Below are 20,670 nucleotides of genomic sequence, written 5' to 3'. Positions count from 1 at the left end.
ACCCCTTTCTAGTCCCACCTCCCTGCACAATGCCCATAACCCTCCATCTTCTTCTCATCCATATACCTGTCCAACCTTTTCTTAAATAATACAATTGACTCCGCCGCCACTATTTCTCCTGGAAGATCATTCCACATGGCTACCACTCTCTGAGTAAAGAAGTTCCCCCTCATGTTACCTCTAAACCTCTGCCCCTTAATTCTTAACTCATGTCCTCTTGTTTTAATCTTTCCTCCTCTTAACGGAAATAGTCTATCCACATCCACTCTGTCTATCCCTTTCATAATCTTAAATACTTCTATCAAATCCCCTCTCAACCTTCTACACTCCAAAGAATAAAGACCTAATCTGTCCAATCTCTCCCTATACTCTAGATGCTTAAACCCAGGTAACATTCTGGTAAACCTTCTCTGCACTCTCTCCACTCTGTTTATATCCTTCCTATAATTAGGCGACCAGAACTGCACACAGAACTCAAAATTAGGACGCACCAACGTCTTATACAATCTCAACATCACCTCCCAACTCCTATATTCCATGCAATGATTGATAAAGGCCAGCATACTAAAAGCCTTCTTCACCACTCTATTCACGTGAGTTTCTATCTTCAGGGAACGATGTACCGTTACTCCTAAATCTTTCTGCTCTTCTGTATTCCTCAATGCTCTCCCATTTACCACATATGTCCTATTCTGATTCTTCTTACCAAAATGAAGCACCTCACACTTATCAGCATTAAATTCCATCTGCCATTTTTCAGCCCACTTTTCTAAGCAGCCCAAATCCCTCTGCAATCCTTGAAAACCTTCTTCATTATCCACTATTCCACCTATCTTAGTATCGTCTGCATATTTACTAATCCAATTCACCACTCCATCAACGAACAACAATGGGCCCAATACAGATCCTTGAGGCACACCACTGGTCACCGGCCTCCAACCTGACAGACAATTATCCACTACCACTCTCTGGCCTCTCCCTTTCAGCCAATGTTCAATCCATTTGACTATCTTAAAATTTATACCTAAAGACTGCACCTTCCTAACTAACCTTCCATGTGGTACCTTATCGAAGGCCTTACTGAAGTCCATATAGACAACATCCACTGCGCTACCCTCATCCACATTCCTAGTCACCTCTTCAAAAAATTCAATCAGATTGGTCAAACATGACCTTCCTCCCACAAATCCATGTTGAGTGCTCCTGATCAGACCCTGTCTATCCAGATGTTTATAAGTACTATCTCTAAGAATTTTCTCCATTAATTTACCTACCACAGACGTCAAACTTACAGGCCAATAGTTGCCAGGCTTCCTCCTTGAACCCTTTTTAAATAACGGAACCACATGCGCAATGCGCCAATCCTCCGGCACTATCCCCATATCTAATGACATTTGGAAAATTACCACCAGAGCCTCTGCTATTTCCTCCTTCACTTCTCTCAATGTCCTGGGGAAGATCCCGTCTGGTCCCGGAGACTTATCCACCTTTATATTCTTCAAAAGCCTTAAAACTACACCTTTTGTAATCTCTATATTCCCCATATTTACCCAATTTGCTTTTTTTATCTCACATCTCCCAATATCCTTCTCCTTAGTGAATACCGAAGAAAAGAAACTGTTCAATATCTCCCCCATTTCTCTAGGCTCCACACACAGTTTTCCGCTCTGATTTTCTAAGGGACCAATTTTGTCTCTAGCTTTCCTCTTACCATTAACATATTTGTAGAACTCTTTTGGATTAGTTTTCACCCTGCTTGCCATAGTTTTCTCGTACCTTCTTTTAGCTTTCCTAATTCCTCTCTTAAGATTCCTCTTACATTCAATGTATCTTTCAAACATCTCCTTAACTTCATGCTTCTTATATCTAATGTACGCCTCCCTTTTTCTTCGAACCAAGTTTCCAATATTCCTTGAAAACCACAGCTCTCTCAAACCTTTTGCCCCTCCTTTTAACCTAACAGGAACATAAAGCTTTTGCACTCTCAAAATCTGATCTTTAAAAGACTTCCATCTCTCTACTACATCCTGCCCATAAAACAAATTGTCCCAATGCACACCCTGCAAGTCCTTTCGCATCTCCTCAAATCTAGCTTTTCCCCAATCAAAAACCTCAATCCTTGGCCCTGATTTCTCTCTTTCCATAATGACATTGAAGCTGATGGCATTATGATCACTGGACCCGAAGTGCTCGCCAACACTAACCTCCGTCACTTGACCCATCCCATTTGCCAACAGTAGATCTAACAGTAGATGCAAATGAACCAATCAACAAAATAAATCAATGCATTCATGATCTCTAATAGTTTTATCACTGTAACGATTCATTAGTAATTTACTTGGTCTCTAATAATCATTTTCAATGGCTGCTCAGTCTCTATTCAAAATGATCAAATCTACCATTTTAGGCCATTGTTAATAATAAATCAGCATTGATAAATTAGCAGGAAATTAGCAGGTCCATTTGGAAAACACTGGAAAAATTACAGATTAGGTACTTATTCAAAGGAGTGAAGAAACAAACAGAATGCTCTTCTGTACCTTGCTGGGTTTGGATTGTTGGAAGGACTCGCTCCAAAACTGCTAGTGATTTTCGATGGTAATCTGCTTGAGCTTCTAATAACTGAGAACAGAAACTAGGTCATCAACAAAATATCCATTAGCTTCAATGCTCACAAAGTATTAATTTCAAATCTATCAAGTGATGATGGGAGATTCAATAGTAAGGGGAACTGGCAAGAGGTTGTGAGGATGAGATGAAGACTCTCAGATGGTACATGGCCTCCTGGGTGCCAGTGTCTAGGAAATCTCAGATCGAGTCCCTGTCATTCTCAAGAGGAGCAGCAGGACGTTGAGGACCATATAAGGTCCAATGATGTGGGTTGGAAGGGCGATGAAGTCTTTCAAAGTAAGTTCAAGGAGTTAGGTGCTAAGTTAAACACAGGGTATCTGAGGTTATGATTGCAGGAGTACTACCCGTGCCAAGTGCAAGTGAGGTGAAAAATAGGATAATGCAACTTAATATGTGGCAAAAGAAATGGTTCAGAGGGAGTGCTTCAGATTTTGGCATCTTTGGACTTCTTCCAGGAAAGGTGGGACCAGTAGCAGTGGGATGGTTTGTATCTGAACTGGAGGGGGACTAATGTCCTTGTGGGAAAGTTTACTTGTGCTGTTCTGGGAGGAGTGTTTTAAACTAAATTTACAGGGTAAGCAAGGTATGGAGGGCTGATCAGTACAGACTAGATGGACTGAAGGGTCTGTTTCTGTGCCTATAGTTTTCTACAGTCCAAAATGCAACTTTACCATATTTTTTTTATAATTTATTTTTAATTTTCAGACTCATATACTAAATTCAGGCAACAATACACTTTGTTACAACACATATATAACATACTGAGTCCGTTTATCCCTTCCCTACCCCCATACCCCAATACAACCAAGAATAAAGTTAAACAAATACAAAAAAAAACAAGAGCACGTTGTCTGCGTCACACCCCATTTCTTTGATTCCAATAGTTTCCCTGCTGGGTCGGGTCACTTCATTTCCGTTATTCCGAAGGGGTGTAAAGTATATCTGTGTATCTATGGGTTTCAAATAGGAATGTGTCAAATTTCTGCCTTAAATCACATGAATTTCTCCAGGGGAATACAACTCTGCATTTCCATATTCCATCGTGTAATATTCAGTTTGGAGTCGGGCTTCCACGTGACCGCAATACACTTCCTGACCTTCACAAACTGAATTTGGTACTTGGACAATTTAAAACTCACATCTATGTTTCCCAGAAGGTACAACTCCGGATCCTGTGGAAAATCTACCTTTGTAATTTTCTGAAGGATCTCACTTTCATGCACAACCATGATGGATCACACCTAAAGCATATTTCCGAGATTTCGGATTTAGATTTATGTAGTTTTCGTGGTGTGAGATACAGCTGATGCAGGAAATTGTATTGCATCAACCTGTACCTGACATTACTAACTGCCGTCATGCTGTCCTGACACAGATCTGACCAGCACCGCTCGTGAATTGTTTTGCCCAAGTCAGACCCCCACCTTTCCCTCGACCTGTAATTTTACCATATCTAAACAACATTGACGCTATTACAGTATCAGTGACCTGGATTTGAATCCAGAGCTGTCTGCAAGAAGTATGTACATTCTTCCTGTGACCTGCATGGATTTTCCCTGGATGCTCCAATAAACATACTGGTAGTTGGTAGCTTAATTGGGTTTCAAGGGTCTTCTAATGTGCTCTATCATTAAAATTAAAAAAAAGTTCAATGGATAAAAGAGAGCTGAATACTTTAGTGAGTCAGTACCAATGCTTACCGTTACAAAGTGCCTTGCATATTCACCTTCTTTGGAAATGAAGTTGTACATATCAGCTGCAAGTTGATCCTGTGGAGAGATAGACTTTTTATTGCATTCAAGTCACAGCTTCTAAGATGAAACACTATAGATATGAAAATAGATTGCTGACACGAATTTAACTGTTAATGAAATGCCAAATTAGACTATTCTGTCTATCTGTCAAAAATTGCTGTCTTTGAATCATTGTGTGTAATACTCATCCATATAAAAATTAACAGAGCTAGTGATCACTGAATGCAGTTTCAAATTGTAGAGGAGGGTGGGGTTGAAGTTACTAAGCTGCTCTCAGTGGATGAATGCTTGAAATTAGTAAAACACGATAGGCTGCAGTTGCTGTATTAGTAGTAAACACACCGAATTGCTGGAGCAACTCAGCCAGTTTTAAATCCTGAGTTTATCTACAATTCAGATTTTCCTGTGGCCAGCTCAGCTTTCCCAGTGATTCACCTGAGCAATTGAGAAAAGGTACCATCCAGCACCTTCAGCAAAAAGGAGAGAAGGGAACCTCCAATTGGAGCCCGCTTCACTCCCCCCAAACCCAACCACCCAAAGTAATGACAAATGCAGCTATATCCTATGTAACCAGTTATATCCATGTGTGACTATCATTTTAAGAGTTAACAAATTGAGGGCTAGCTTAACATGTGACTATTTACAACTATGGAGAAAGTAATTGGCAACAATTAGGTAGGGACTATGACCATGGAAGAAGTGAAGGAACATTTGTTGCTTTTATCCAGGAACAGGTGTGAAGAGTCAAGTGAGAAACAGACTTAGAGCAACAAGACACTTAGTGATCAACAGTCGCTTTGTTATAGGAACAGCAATTCGATCGCCAGCCCTGGAGGAACATTGTGCTGGAACAGCAGCCTCCTGGAGAAACACTGCGCTGGAACAGCAGCCTCCTGGAGAAACACTGCGCTGGAACAGCAGCCTCCTGGAGAAACACTGTGCTGGACCAACAGCCTCCTGAAGGAACACTGTGCTGGACCAGCAGCCTCCTGGATGAACATTGTACTGGAACAACAGTCTCCTGAAGGAACACTGTACTGGAGCGACAGCCCTGAAAGAACATTGAATCACCATGACCAAAGGAAAGATGACTAATGGGGAATTAATAAATCTCACCGTTACCAATGGACAGGTCACTTTTACTGACCCGTATTAAGGTATTGGAAGCAGAAGAAATACTCTGTTTGGATCGTGAGCACTGTGATGGTCATTTTGGACTGACCAACAGCTGGGTTCTGGAAGTTTTGTGAAAGTCACTCGCCTCATTTCTCCTACACCAGGAACAGGAGAGTTGTGACAACTCTCTGTGTGAAAGGACATTTAGCTCTGGAAGTAACTCAACAAGGTTTTGTGAGGTTTCTGTCCCTCATTCTCTCCCACCTCATCTGTATTTATTTCTTTGCCTCAGTTTGTGTCAATACTGGATTTCTACGGTTGACTTTAGAATAACTTTTCAGAATAGTGCCAAAGCTTTAATGGTTTTGGGTATATCACACACACATACACACACACACACACACACACACACACAAACTATTAAGTATATTCATGTATATTTTGGAGCTAAGTTAGATAAGGTGTAATATTATTCTTCTTTTTTCTTTCTTTGGCTTGGCTTCGCGGACGAAGATTTATGGAGGGGTAATGTCCACGTCAGCTGCAGGCTCGTTTGTGGCTGACAAGTCCAATGTGGGACAGGCAGACACGGTTGCAGCGGTTGCAGGGGAAAATTGGTTGGTTGGGGTTGGGTGTTGGGTTTTTCCTCCTTTGTCTTTTGTCAGTGAGGTGGGCTCTGCGGTCTTCTTCAAAGGAGGTTGCTGCCCGCCGAACTGTGAGGCGCCAAGATGCACGGTTTGAGGCAATATCAGCCCACTGGTGGTGGTCAATGTGGCAGGCACCAAGAGATTTCTTTAGGCAGTCCTTATACCTCTTCTTTGGTGCACCTCTGTCTCGGTGGCCAGTGGAGAGCTCGCCATATAACAGGATCTTGGGAAGGCGACGGTCCTCCATTCTGGAGACGTGACCTACCCAGCACAGTTTGATTTTCAGCAGCGTGGATTCGATGCTGTCGGCCTCTGCCATCGAAGTACTTATGTTGGAGATGAAGTCGCTCCAATGAATGTTGAGGATGGAGCGGAGACAACGCTGGTGGAAGCGTTCTAGGAGCCGTATGTGATGCCGGTAGAGGACCCATGATTTGGAGCAACGGCTCTGTATATGCTAATCTTTGTGAGGTTTTTCAGTTGGTTGTTTTTCCAGACTCTTTTATGTAGTCTTCCAAAGGCGCTATTTGCCTTGGCGAGTCTGTTGTCTATCTCGTTGTCAATCCTTGCATCCGATGAAATGGTGCAGCCGATCTGCCTTTGTCATATTATTAATTAGTAATAAAAATAACACCGTCTTGGTGAATTTCTATTGCTGCTGGTCTTTTTCATAACACCCATCCCTCTGAATGACCCCTTTGCTCTACAAGCTTCCCCAAACAAGAGCAGGGCAACTTCACCTGCTGCGCCTGCTGACACATTCCCTGTTGATAGCCCACCTTTCAGCTTTGCTTCTACATGGCCTCATGGTCAATCCTGATTTATCTGGGCAACACGGTTAGCGAAGCGTTTAGCACAATACTGTTACAGCACCAGCGATTGGGGTCAGGGTTCAAATCCCTTGCCGTCTGTGAGGAGTTTGTGCATTCTCATTATGTCTGTGTGGTTTACCCAGGGCTCTGGTTTCCTACCACAAGTTGTAAAGAGAGCTTTTGGCATATTGACCTTCCTAAATCAAAGTATTGAATATAGGAGTTGGGATGTTGAAATAAAAGTACAAGACAATGGTAAGGCTAAATTTTGAATATTGTGTGCTGTTTTGGTCACCTAACTCCAGAGTTTATTGTCATGAATAAGTCATGAAATTCGGTGTCAGAATTTGCATCAGAGTGCAAATATTCATTATAACTATCTTACAACATTACTATAAAAAAAATTAAAATAATAGTGCACGAAAAGTAAGGCCGTGTCTTTGGTTCTTTGATTATTCAGGAATCTGATGACAGCGGGGAAGAAATCGTCCTTGTGCCATTGAGTCCTCGTCTTCAGGCTCCTGTACCCTTTTCCCGATGGTAGTTGAGTGAAGAGGGTATGGCCTGGGTGGGGTCTTTGAGGATAGAGGCTGCTTTTTTAAGACAAAGCCTCATGTCGATATCCTTGATGGAGTGAGGTCTGGAGCCTGTGATGTCGCCGGCCCAGTTAACAACCCTGTGGAGTTTCTTCTTGTCCTGAGAAATGCAGCCAGCAGAACGTTCTCCGTGTCTGAGGAGATTTGTTACGTCACCAAAGGCTCTCCATCTGTAGAAGTTGACGAGAGTCTTTGGTGACTTACGAACCTCCTCAGGAACCTCACAAAGTATAGCCGCTGGTGAACCTTCTTTGTGATTGCATTAACATGGAGGCTCTAGGACAGACCCTCGGAAATGTTGACACCAGGAATTTGAAGTTCTTGATCCTCTCCACTACTGAGCTCTCGATGAAGACTGGATCGTGTTCCCCTGACTTCCTCCTGAAGCCCACAATCATCTCCTTGGTTGTTGTCATTACACCACTCAGCAAGCTGATCTATCTCCCTCCTGTACGCTTCCTCATTGCCATTTATGATTCCACTGACAACTGTGGTGTCATTGGCAAACTTATAGATAGCACTGGAATTGTGCCTGGCCACACAGACATGTGCGTATATTGAGTAGAGCAGTGGGCTAAGCATACATCCTTGGGGTGTACCTGCGTTGAAGATCAGTGAGGAGGAGACATTTTTTCCCAATTCGTATTGACTGGACTTCTGATGAGAAAGTCAAGGATCCAGTTGCAGAGGGGGGTACAGTAGCTTCTTGACCAACACTGAGGAAATAATGGTGTTGAAGGCTGAGCTGTCGATGAAGAGCACCCGTATGCATGAATTTCTGAGTGGAGAGCCAACAATACTGCATCTGCTGTGAAGCGATAGTGATGATCGGAGAATTGCAATGGGCCCAGATCTTTACTTAGGTACGTATTAATTCTGGCCATAAGGTGGAAAGAGTGCAGAGAAGATTTATTAGAATATTGCCTGGACTCTAAGAACTGAGTTAAAGGGAAAAGTTTAACAGGTTAGGACTTTATTCCCTGTAGTATAGAAGAATAAGAGAAGAATGAGAAACGAAAGGACATGGTTTAAGGGTGAAAGGGTGAATTTGGACAGGTACATGGATGGGACAGGTACATGGATGGGAGGGGTGCAGGTCAGTGGGACTGGGGAGAATAATAGTTTAGCATGGACTAGAATATTTCTGTGCTGTATTGTTCTATGGTTTTCTGGAATTAGGTCATTCAGCCTGTCAAAAAATGACTGATGTATAATTCTTCTCAACCTCATTTTTCTGCCTTCTCCCCTTTAACCTTTGACTTCCTTACTAATCAAGCTTTAAACCTCTGCTTTAAATCTACCAAATGAATTGACCTCCACCATTGTCTGTGAAAATGAATTCCATAGATTCACTACCCTGTGGTTCTGAGGCTGTGTCCTCTTGTCCCGGACACTCCCACTCCTGAAACATTTTCTTCACTTCCTCTCTATCCAGCCCTTTCAATATTCGATAAGTTTTAATGAAATCCTCCCTCATTCCAAACTCTGGCGAGTGCAGGTCCAGAGCCATCAAATGCTCCTGATGTGCTCATCTCATCTCCAGAATCATTCTTGTAATTTCTCTGGACCCTTTCCAATGCCAGCACATTCTACCTCAGATTTAGGGCCTAAACTGCTCATAATACTCCAAATGTGGACTGACCAATGCCTTATAAAGCCTCAGCATTGTCTTCTATTCTGGTCCTCTTGAAATGAATGCTAACGTTGCATTTGCCTTTCTTACTTCTGACTCAACCTACATTAACCTTTAGGATTTCCAAGTTCTTTAGGACCTTCGCTTTCTAAATTCTCTCCCCAATTAGTAAACACCTTTATTCCATCTACCAAAGTCAATGACCATACACTTCTCTGCACTGAGTTCCATCTGCCACTTCTTTTCCCATTTCCCCTCCTTCCCCAACACTACCTGTCCCTCAACTGCATATTTGGCTACAAACCATCAATTCCGCTACCCAAATCATTAAGGTGAAAAATGGTACCCCTGCAGAACACCACACCAACAGCCGGCCAGAAAAGGCTTCTTTATTTCCAGTTCTGCCAGTCAGCCCATCTTTGAAGCCTGACTGTTCCACTGATGATGCTATAGCTTTGTCCCTTCACTCCGTCCTGACTCACCTGGAGAGCGACACTTCATATGCCAGGTTTCTGTTCATCAATTTCAGCTCAGCGATTAATATGATTATTCTCCAGCGGCTGGAGAAGTTGTCCTTGCTGGGACTCAACATCCCTGGTACTGGATTCTTGACTTCTTAATGGAAAGACTACAGTCTGTCCAGGTTGGCAACAGAAAGTCAAGCACCTCAGGGCTATGTGTTCAGCCCACTTCTGTTTGCGCTACAGACCCATGACTGCAGCACCACATCCAGTTCCAAATTACACCACAATAGTTGGCCTCATCAGTAACAGAAATGAGTCGCACCACAAATAGGTGGAAAATCTTTTGAAATTGTACAATAACAACAACCAAAATCTCAACGTGGTCATGGACTTCTGGAAGACCAGAGATGACCACCCTTCACTGTACATTAAATGCTTGGTAGTGGAGAGATCAGAGAGTACAAAGTTCCTTGGAGTCTTAAGAAATGACCTATCCTGGACAGACATGCCAGTGCCAGAGAGGTTCCAGCTGCGTGGGGGATTATGGATAAGGAAGACAGCCATTTCTCCCGCATTGAGCCAGCTGCCGCCAGCTTCTCTCCCTCTGGGTGCTGGGAGCCAAGAGCACCTTTCCACCAAAGGTAAAGAGAGGGCACTAATGGGGGTGGGGACAAGGTCTCCCCTTGAAAACGGACAATTTATTAGGGAAATTAATGTTACTTATGTGTAATGTCATCTACCAAAAAAAGTGCCGGTTTTTAGAATTCTGGATAAAAGGTTAGACACCTGTAATACATTTGGCACAAAAGAGAGATTTAAGTGTGACAGTGGCCATAGACACAGAAAAGGTGTTTGACAGATTAGAATGGGACTTTTTGTTTAAGGCGTTGGAAAGATTTGAGTTGGAACAAGTATTTGCAAGTTGCATCAGAGCTTTATATAATGGACCTAAAGATAAAGTTGTTACAAATGCATCATTTTCAATTAACTAGGTCTAGTGGACAAGGATGTCCATTATCACCAACTTTATTTATCCTCGCAATAGGTTCGCTCGCAAAACTGATTTAATTTGATCCTGATATTAAGGGATTTAAAGTTAATCGAGAAAAATTTAAGATTAATTTATTTGCTGACAATGTTTTGATTTATTTGTCAGAACCAGTAGGTCCGTTATGTAAATTAGATTTAAGTTTAAGAATACAGAAGTGTAGGGCAATACAATAAATTGGGACAAAAGTGAAATTAGAGGGGATTCTACTCAATGTCAAAGAGATACCCAATTTAAATAGCAGGCGAATAGAATAAAATATTGAGGGATATGGATAGATAATAATTTAAATCATTTATATAAATTTTACAATTGGAGAAGACCTGAATAAATAGATGGAGTTGTCAATAACATTACTAAGCAGAGTTAATTGTGTTAAATTGAACACATTTCCGAGAGTATAGAATCTATTTCAAACATTACCTATACAGTTACCACAGAAGCATTTTCAAGAATTAAGTAAAGGGAAGGGCAAGCTGTTGAGGGTTTCGTTAGATAAATTAACATGGAAATTTGAGTTAGGAGGTCTACAGCTTCCAAATTTTAAATATTATTACAAGGCAGCTCAAATTAGATTTCTTGCTTTATTTTTTGAAGAGGGAGAGAAGGAGAAGTTGACATGGATTAAGATAGAAATTGATAAAATAGGAGAGAGAATACCAAAAGATTTTATATATAAAATCTACTGAGAGGGAAACCCCTTTTGAAACATTTGATTAATACTTGGAATAAGATAAACACTGAAATTGGAATGAGGGGGGTTGTGTTATCTTAAATGTCTCTGACTCAAAATATAGTTATTCCATTTACATTGGATAATTAATTTTTAATAAATATTTGTTCTCATAAAGGAATTAGATATATAGAAGATTGCTATGAAGGAAGGAATTTAATGTCATTTGAGCAATTAAAAAATAAGTACAGAATACAAAATAATAGTTTTTTTTGTTATTACCAACTAATAGCATATTTAAGAGATTACTGGGTTAAATAATGTCACCACCGGAATGTAGTGATGGGGAGATGTTGATTGGTAATAGAAATTAAGAAATTTTACTTCAGCCACGTATACTTTATTGTAAAAGGGAACGCCTAAGCATGGGATTCATAGACAGAGATTGGAGTTGGATTTAAATATTAATATTGATGAACAAAATTGGTTGGAGCTGTGTCAATAAATGTTAGATATAGATTAGTTCAATGTAACTTTCTACATCAATTATATCTAATGCAAAAGAAATGAAATAGACTGAAGTCAGATTTATCAGATCAATGTTTTAGATGGAACTTTTTTCCATTCTACTCGGTCCTGTTTGAAAGTGAGAACTTTTTGGATAAATTTGGAAACTATTTTAGATCAGGTTCAGGAATTAAATTTCCACAAAATCCAATGTTGTTTTTATTAGGTAATATTGTAGGATATGAGCAAAATTGAAATTAATTATATATCAAAATGAATTTTTGATGGATTAGCAGTGGCAAGAAAATGTATAGCAGTAACTTGGAAGTTAGACTCTCATCCGGTGATGGAGCGATGGAACGCAGAAATGTATAGTTACGCTCGCCTTGAGAAGATTACTTACAATTTAAGAAATAAATATGATGTATTTTTGAAAATATGGCACCTGTATTTACAAACTGTGGGTAATAAATTTATAAATATTTTCCCTAAACTTCAAGAATCTCATTAACCTACTTGGAAGAATTAAAAATGTAAATGGTTAGAACTGCCTGGTGGGCATTGCCCTCTTGGCCAACAGGTCCTTTCTGTTTTTCTTTCTTTCTCTTCTTTCTTTGCTTCTTTCTTCTTGTATCTATTTCTTTCTTTAATTTACTGGGGATTTACTGTAGCGACAAGGGATTACATAATCAAACAGATTAATATTTGATTATTGTATTTTGTATATTTTATGATATGTATGGGTAAAATTTTAAATAAAATATTTTTTAAAAAGCTCAGTTTAAGCAGCAGAATACTTGTCTCAGCTGTCACTGATCCTGACACCTCCCCACCGCCATCGACAAACCTACCTAGGGGCCTGAGGTTCCCCACTCCAATCCCCGACACCTCCCCACCGCCATTGCCGAACCTGCCCAGGGACCTGAGATTCCCCACTCTAATCCCCGACACCTCCTCACTGCCGTTGCCAAACCTCTCTGGGAGCCCAAGGTCCTTGCTCCGATCTCAGCCCAGAGTGGTTAAAACAGCCAATCAGTGGTTAAAACAACAACAAAGTATGTTTTTCAAGCATGAAATAAAGTTTAATTCTTACCAAAAATGTGATCACTTACAAAAATAAGATAAATACAGCAACATTCAAAATGGTGCTAACAGTGCGTCAGAATCCAACTTCAACACAGTAGGTTAAAAAAATGTAACATTTTTTCAACTTGCGACATGATGTTGCTGAAGAAAATTTTTGCAGATAACTGAGAGTTTTGGTAAACTAGTTTTTGGATCATTGGAAATGTACTTTACTAACCAATTTAACATTTTGCTGTAACCATCAAGTATGTGTGGACTCACTGTTGTGTGTATGTGTTCAATGATGCATCCTTATTGAGCAGAGGGAGCTGCCTGTGATCAGGTATAGTGTCAAGTCTCCTGGTTGGGAAATAGCATCAAGAAGGGGGGAGATTTGTTGCGCACAGACTGGGAGATATGCAATGGGTGGCATTACTGAGATGACTTGTCCACACACACACACACTCTCTCTCTCTCTCTCTCTATCCTGGAGAGAGTTTCCTTCATTCACAGGATGAGTCATCTGCAGACACTGGAAGCGGTGGTTGGACATGTAGGTAATGAATACACTGACAAGAGTAACAACTTGAATGCTATCGAAAGTCAACCGTGAACACTAGGGGGGAAACTGCTCAAATCTGTAGATGTTGATATTCCTGTGTTGGGGAGGTAATGATCGCCAGCTAACTTTGCCCTCACATTAACAGCCACACATCCAGCGACTCTCATTGCCGTGGTTTGCTTAAGGGAGGGTCTTTCCCTGTGCACAATCTGGTCAATGCAAAGTCCCAACTTTAAGAGTGAGTCTCCAAATGGTGAGCAGGTCTTAGGAACGTTTGTGTAGACGATATAGTCAGCACTGCCCCAAGTAATCAGTGGGACTATGAACAGGAACAGCATCTGGCACGGAAGGTTCCGCAGTCAACATCCCATTAAAGGCAGGTGTTCCCTGTGGGTTAAACAGATGCATGACTGCTGGGCCGACCCCTGGTTACCCATGGGACAGTATGGGAGCTGCTATCTGGGGTGTGTGCTACCATATTCCATGTAAATCTGAAGGAGCACACAGATGAATGGTCACCATTTCCACCATGCTGGAAAAGAAGACGGCTATAAGAAAGAGTGAAAATAGCCTTCTTGCAGATGGAGGAGGTTCCAATGCTGTTGTCAGTAAGAAGTGCTACACTTACATTCCAAGCCAGTCAGAGAATACCACTCATTCACCACATATGAACAAATTAAACAAGCCAGGGACCAATCCTTTGAACAAAATACCCCATGAGGAAGCTGGTGGGGTGGGGGGGGGGGGGGGGAAGGTTGGTAGGCCAATTGTGGGTTGGGCTGCTTGTAATGTAAATACATCTGTGGGGTACTAGCCTGTAAATGATTGGTAAGGTGTGGTGACTTTTGAGGGATAGAATGTTGTGTGGTTTTTGGAGGTCATGTGACTTCTCCGGCTGGAAACTTGTCAGAATGTGGATTGGGGAGGCCATGTGACCTCTCCAGTAAGCCTGAGATCGGAAGTAACCTCACCTGTCAATCAAGGGTTAGATCTTCCCACCTGTGAAGCTGAGACATGATTGGCCCTTGCAGCTGACAATCAATGGTCAGATTCTACCCACAAGTGAGACTGACACGCGATTGGTCCTCACAGGTCACATGGATGGGCCCTTCCATTGGACAAAGCAGGATATGGAGTTTCTGTGGCTCTTTTTGCTGCTGCATGTAGACTATCACTGAAGTCTAGGCTGCAGGTCACAGGCCGCACTGGAGGGGGGCTGTCCTGGATCTTGAACCTTGGGCGATGACAGAGACCAGTTTCATTTGATATACTTGTTAGTTGTAATTAATTTACTGTTTGTTTAGTGTGCTGTGACTGCTAGATAGAGTGGTGGTAGGTATTGTGTGTTTAACCCTTGCGTTCCCGATAGGGAGTTGTGAAGGTTTAATAGTAATTTATTTGTACCAATGTATTCTATTGCTGTGTACATTAGTCTGTGGGTGTGTTCCCTTTTTATGAGTTCCCTGTGCATAACACTGTTTGTTGATAGCACCTGTCTAGCCTTAATTCTCTTTGAACCTGTCAAACCTATTCTGAACACAACACCCCTTTAATAAAATTTGCATCCACTAAGAGACATCCTGGACCTAAGCATCCGGGAGACAGCATACTATCCTGGAGTTCTTTTGCGGCTGCAGAATCCATCTGTTCGTTGACTATAGCGTGCCCTCTGACTTTCTACTTGATTTCACCCTTCCCTTTGAAATCTCAGCACCGACCAAGGTGCTATTGGTCTGGCTGCTGTCTTGCCCAGATAGATCATTTCCGCCCCCCCCCCCCCCCCCAACCTCCGGCCTAAGCAGTTTCCAAAGGGATATAATTGTTGCTGAGGGGAATGGTCACGGGGTAGCCTGCACTATCTGCCTGCTAACTTTCCCTCTCCTGCTACCTTCCTCCAGCCTCCAAGGTGTAATTGCATCTCTGTAACTCCACCTCCTCAGCTACCCAAATAATCCAGAATACATCCAGCTCCACTTCCAATTCCCTAACTGCAGTTTGGAGCACCTCTCATAGGTGAAGTCATCGGGGATAGTCTTTGGCTTGGCTTCGCGGACGAAGATTTATGGAGGGGGTAAAAAGTCCACGTCAGCTGCAGGCTCGTTTGTGGCTGACAAGTCCGATGCGGGACAGGCAGACATGATCCACATCCTGCCCTGGCTGCCATTCCCACTTTCTATTTAAGAGCAAAGGGTTAGAAAAACATGTCCTTACCTTGCATCAACTCCTCCACCTTCTCCTCAGCCTCTACTCACCGAAGCCTTGTGAACCAAAGCCTCTAAGTCCCACTCCTACACTGAGCCACTCAAACATTGGCCACTCCGCTTGAGATTCCCCTCTTTTTATTGGCTACAGCAAATTGGCCAATGGAGGGAATGAAAAGAGCACCAACCTTTTCCACTGCTTTTTAAAGGCTTCTCCACTCCAGCAACAGCCCACTCTCACAACAGTGAAGTAACATCTAGAAGAGCTGAGGCACAGAAGACTCCAATCCACATGCTGGAAAATAGGATTAGTATAGATAGGAACCTGATAGTCAGCATGGACATAGTAGCCCAAAAGGCCTGGGTCTATGCAATATAATAACAGGGCTGAAATAGGAATCTGTCTTCAATCAGAAGCTGGTAAATCTTTGGAATTCACAACACAGGAATGTCCTGAAGGCTCTGTCACTAATTGTGTTCCCCTGGATACCAGGGGAACCAAGAGGTATTGAGAAAGCATAGAAAAGGGAGCCATGGAATAGAATCCAAAAAGTAATAGAGAAACTCAGCACGTCCTGCAGCATCGATAGGAGGCAAAAATACAAAAATAATGTTTCAGGCCTGAACCCTTCATCAAGGTACGAGCAGGCAGGCGCCTGAATAATAAAGTGGGGTGAGGAGATGCGGACTAGAAGATTAACCGTTATCCTGATGAAATGGCGAACAACCTACGTTCTTGTATCCGAACCATCATTCCATCCTTCCTTAAAATGTGTTGACGATTTTTGGGAAGCACGTAACCTCACTCCAAATATATTTTTGGAGCTCACCAGGTTCCTCGGAGCTTTCCTTCAACATGTGGTATCAATAATGCAAAAGCAGGCATTTTTCATGGAGGTGAGGTAAGACAAGAACAAAAAGTTATGGGCCAAGGATGAAAGGTGAAATATTTAAAAGGAACATTATTAGGGAGAACCATGCAGGGAGTGGTGAGAGTGGAATGAGGTGCCAGCTGAAGTACTGAATGTGGGCTCAATATTGACATTGAAGAAAAATTTAGATGTGTCCATGGATGGGAAAATTATGGTTCAAGTGCAGGTCTCTGGGACTGGGAAGAATAAGGGCCTGTTTCGGTGTTGTATGGTTCTATAAAAATCTTTAGAGATAAAAGGTATTTATTTCTGGTAGAAACTTCACAAGTACTTGGACCTTTAAACTGAAACATACAGACTGGACGAATACTGTTGCAGGTGCAGTGAGACAGACTGGACGATACTGACACAGGTTCAGTGATACAGACTGGATGGATAGTGATATAGGTACAGTGACACAGACTGGATGGATACTGATACATGTGCAGGGACACAAACTGGACAAATACTGTTACAGGTGAAGTGCTACAGACTGGATGGATACTGATACAAGTGCAGTGTTACAGACTGGACGGATACTGACACAGGTGCAGTGACAATACCCTTTGGACATTTACAAAGCAGAGAAAGTCAATAAATTGAAACCATTTCCTTATTGGTTTAAATTTTTAATTTTTTTTTTATCCTTCCTGAATCACATTGCCAAAATCTCTTCAATGTGCTAACTAACAACATCAACACAAAAAGTTGATTTCACACCCCAAAATTTGACCTCCAACTTATTTTACAATTAACTGGAAATTTAATTCAGAATTATAACGAGGAAGAACTGAGCGAACTGAGGCAACAAAACCATTGACACTGCCCAGACTTCCACATTCACAAATATATTGCAGATAAAGCAGTGAAAGATGACTTGTGGGCCACAAAACAGACAATTTTATTTTTGATTTAGACACACAGTATAATAACAAATCCTTTGGGTACACAAGCCCTTGCCGTCCAAATACCCAAATTAACCTATGCTTAATGTTTTTAAACAGTGGGAGGAAAACCCGCGCAGACATGGAGAGAGGAGAACATACACCTTACAGACAATGCCAGATTTGAATCTTGGTCACTGGTGCTGTCATAGTGTTGCACTAACCACTATACTAACAATGCCACCCAGGCCCATTTGAGGAGTTGAGTTACTGGCAAGGGTTGAACAGGGTGGACATGTGTACAAACACATGGGAAACACAAGGGAAGTTTTGGGGAGATATCAAGGGTACATTCCTCAAGGATAGTTAAGAAGGCTTCATTAATGGGGGATTGAGTTCAGGAGTTAAGAGGTCATGTTGCAACTCTACAAATCTCTGATAAGACCACACAGACTATTGTGTTCAATTCTGGCCACCTCATTATAGGAAGCTATGGAGAGGGTGCAGAGGAGATTTACCAGGATTTTGCCTGGATTGGGAAATGTCTTATGAGGCAAGGTTAGAAGAGTTTGGACTTTTTCTCTTTGGATCGTAGAAGGATGAGAGGAGACTTGATAGATTCTACAAGATTATGAGAGGCGTAGACAGTCAGCACCTGTTTCCCAGAGCATGAATAGCAAACACCAGAGGATATAGGTATAAAGTTAAGGGAGAAAAGTTAGGGGAGACATCAGGGGTATGTTTTTTTTTGTGGGTGCCTGAATACCTCGCAGGGGATGGTGGTGGAGGCTGAAACATTGGGGGGATTTAAGAGAGACTTAGCCAGACACATGGATGAAAGAAAAATAGAGGGTTATGGGGTAGGGAGGGTTTAGTATTTTTTTGGAAGGAATATATTGGTTGGCATAACATCGAGGACTGAAGTGCCTGAACTATACTATAGTGTTCTATGTTCTATGAGGGTGGGGCTTTATTCCCTGGAGCATTATAGATGTATATACAAAAGTATGAGGGATAGAGTTAGGGTCAATGTAAATATTCTTTTTCCACTAAGATATGAATGAGTGGACATGCATTAAGGGTGAAATGTTTAAGGGAAACATTAGGGAAACTTCTTCACTCAGAGTGCTGTGAAACTGTGGAATAAGCTTCCAGTGGGCGGTAATGGATGCGGGTTCAATTTCAACATACAAGAGAAGAGTTGACGGGTACATGGATAGGAAGGGTATGGAGGGCGATAGTCTAGGTGCAAGTCGATGGGACTAGGCAGAATAGTTTGGCAAGGACTAGATGGGCCTAATGGCCCATTTCTATGCTGCTGTGTTCTGTGTTTTTATGGTCACAATGTTGTATGCTGAACAGTACTGTACCGTATGTTTCAAAAATACTCATGTTCACTGTTGACTCCATTCACAATGATCCACGGAATGAAGCAATATTCAGGCAGGAGTTCATGAAGGGCAGTTTGCCATTTGTATCACGTAGTAGCCAGTCAATGATCATGAACAAGTCAGTCAAATTTCACTCTATGAAATTACCAGTGACTGGAAACTTAACCATACCAATCAGATAATTAGCACAGTTACCATACTGGTTCAGCAGATGACTGACTCATTTTCAAACTCCCAAAGCCTTTCCACTATCTTCAAGATACAGCAGAAGTGTTTGCCAGATTGAGTGCAGCTCCAGCAGTACTCAACCATCTCAACACCGATCACGAAGAAAGCACCCAGTTTTACTGGCATCCAATCCACCACCCTCAACGTTCAACATCAGTTACCTATCAAGCCTATTTCTCATGACTATGACCTATAATATCACCACATAGGCAGCAGAGCATTCGATACATCACCATATGCAGGTTCTCTTTGAAGGAATACATTTCCCTGGCTTAAAAATGTATTGTCGTTACTAAATCTAAATCCTCTACTCCTCCCTTTTTTGAGTATTTTATTTAAAATTTTTAACCATATAATACATGCATTAAAATATATTCGAAATACAGATGTAATAATGTATTTAATATCAAATACATGATTATAATACCCCCACATCCCCCTCCCCCACAGTTTCCCCCCCCAAAAAAGAAAAGAATAAGAATGAGAATGGATGGCTGAAAGTGTTAAGTCCCATCTGGTCTAAAATTCATGCCTATTTCATCATTAACAGGGTTCCACACGGGTCTTAAAGGCTAAAAAGAACATTTAGAAATGTTTTTTTTTATTTAAAAATTTAATTTTTTTTGCCAAATTTGTAATATAATTTTTCCTTAAATTATATCTAATTTTCTCAAGTTGATATTCTTTATCAACTAAATGAGTTTCTTGTAAAAATGCTATGTCAATTTTCAATTTCCTTAATATACACCAATATTCTCTTCCTCTTCGTCTCGTTAATTCCATTAAAACACAAATTTTAGTTTATGCAATGGATAAATATTGTGAGGAATTTTGGTAAGATTACAGTAGGTTACATACATACACACATTTTAAAACAGATCTTATTTGAAAAACTGAAGAATTCACATTCAATAACATTGCAGCATCTCTGAAGAATGTGATGCACATTTCACAAGTAGGTGCTAATTGAGATGACGGCATGAAATGAAAGACCATTGTTTGGAAGAGACAAACTGGCTGTTAAAAAGTACTTACAGTGTGCTCACAGAAAGGTCGCTCCTATGTTTTGTTTATCTCTATGTTTTGTTTATCTAAGAGAACAGTTTGACCAAGGAGAAGAACTCCTGTTGTTTGCTGAAGAAGGTGGGGGGCTTTTGCAAGTGAGAGTCACATGGGCTTTCTGGAGTCTCAGTTGGAGAGAAACAAATGAACAAGCTATCTCAGCTAATGTGGGTGACACTGAAAAGCAGCTGAACAGTGCAAGCCAGGAAGAGCTGGTTGAAACTGATGAAAAGCTCCAGAGCAGTGGATGGCTGGAAGTGCTATCTGTCTGATATTCCTCTGTTGTAGCACGAAGAAAGAGGTTCCAATCTGGGAAAACCCTGATGGGGCAAGTTTCATCAGCGAGACCTTGAGGTGACTAATGGTGGTACCTCATTTGTGGAAATCCTGGAACAACAAATCTCTCTCTGCAAACCCTACAAGAACCTTCCTGAGCGGTAAACATTTACCTTCCAAGCACCAAAGCCTGGTGAACTTTATACATG

General features: G+C 41.5%; 1 protein-coding gene across 7 annotated transcripts in view; it reads right to left on the bottom strand.

Moving 5' to 3' along the window:
• Positions 1-20,670, bottom strand: part of arhgap17a (Rho GTPase activating protein 17a) — a 210,243-nt gene that overhangs the window by 60,060 nt on the left and 129,513 nt on the right. For all 7 annotated transcript variants that reach the window (XM_069928969.1, XM_069928976.1, XM_069928970.1 and 4 more), the window contains exons 8-9: positions 4,332-4,400; positions 2,541-2,622 (exon numbers count right to left, since the gene is read on the bottom strand). In XM_069928969.1, the coding sequence (XP_069785070.1) occupies positions 2,541-2,622; positions 4,332-4,400 (151 nt within the window). The remainder of the gene's footprint in view (positions 1-2,540; positions 2,623-4,331; positions 4,401-20,670) is intronic.

The sequence above is a fragment of the Narcine bancroftii genome, chromosome 3 (genome assembly GCF_036971445.1).
Source record: "Narcine bancroftii isolate sNarBan1 chromosome 3, sNarBan1.hap1, whole genome shotgun sequence".
In the NCBI taxonomy this organism is placed as follows: domain Eukaryota; kingdom Metazoa; phylum Chordata; class Chondrichthyes; order Torpediniformes; family Narcinidae; genus Narcine; species Narcine bancroftii.
Note: the sequence above shows the minus strand (reverse complement) of the source record. Positions and strands in the feature narration are given on the sequence as shown.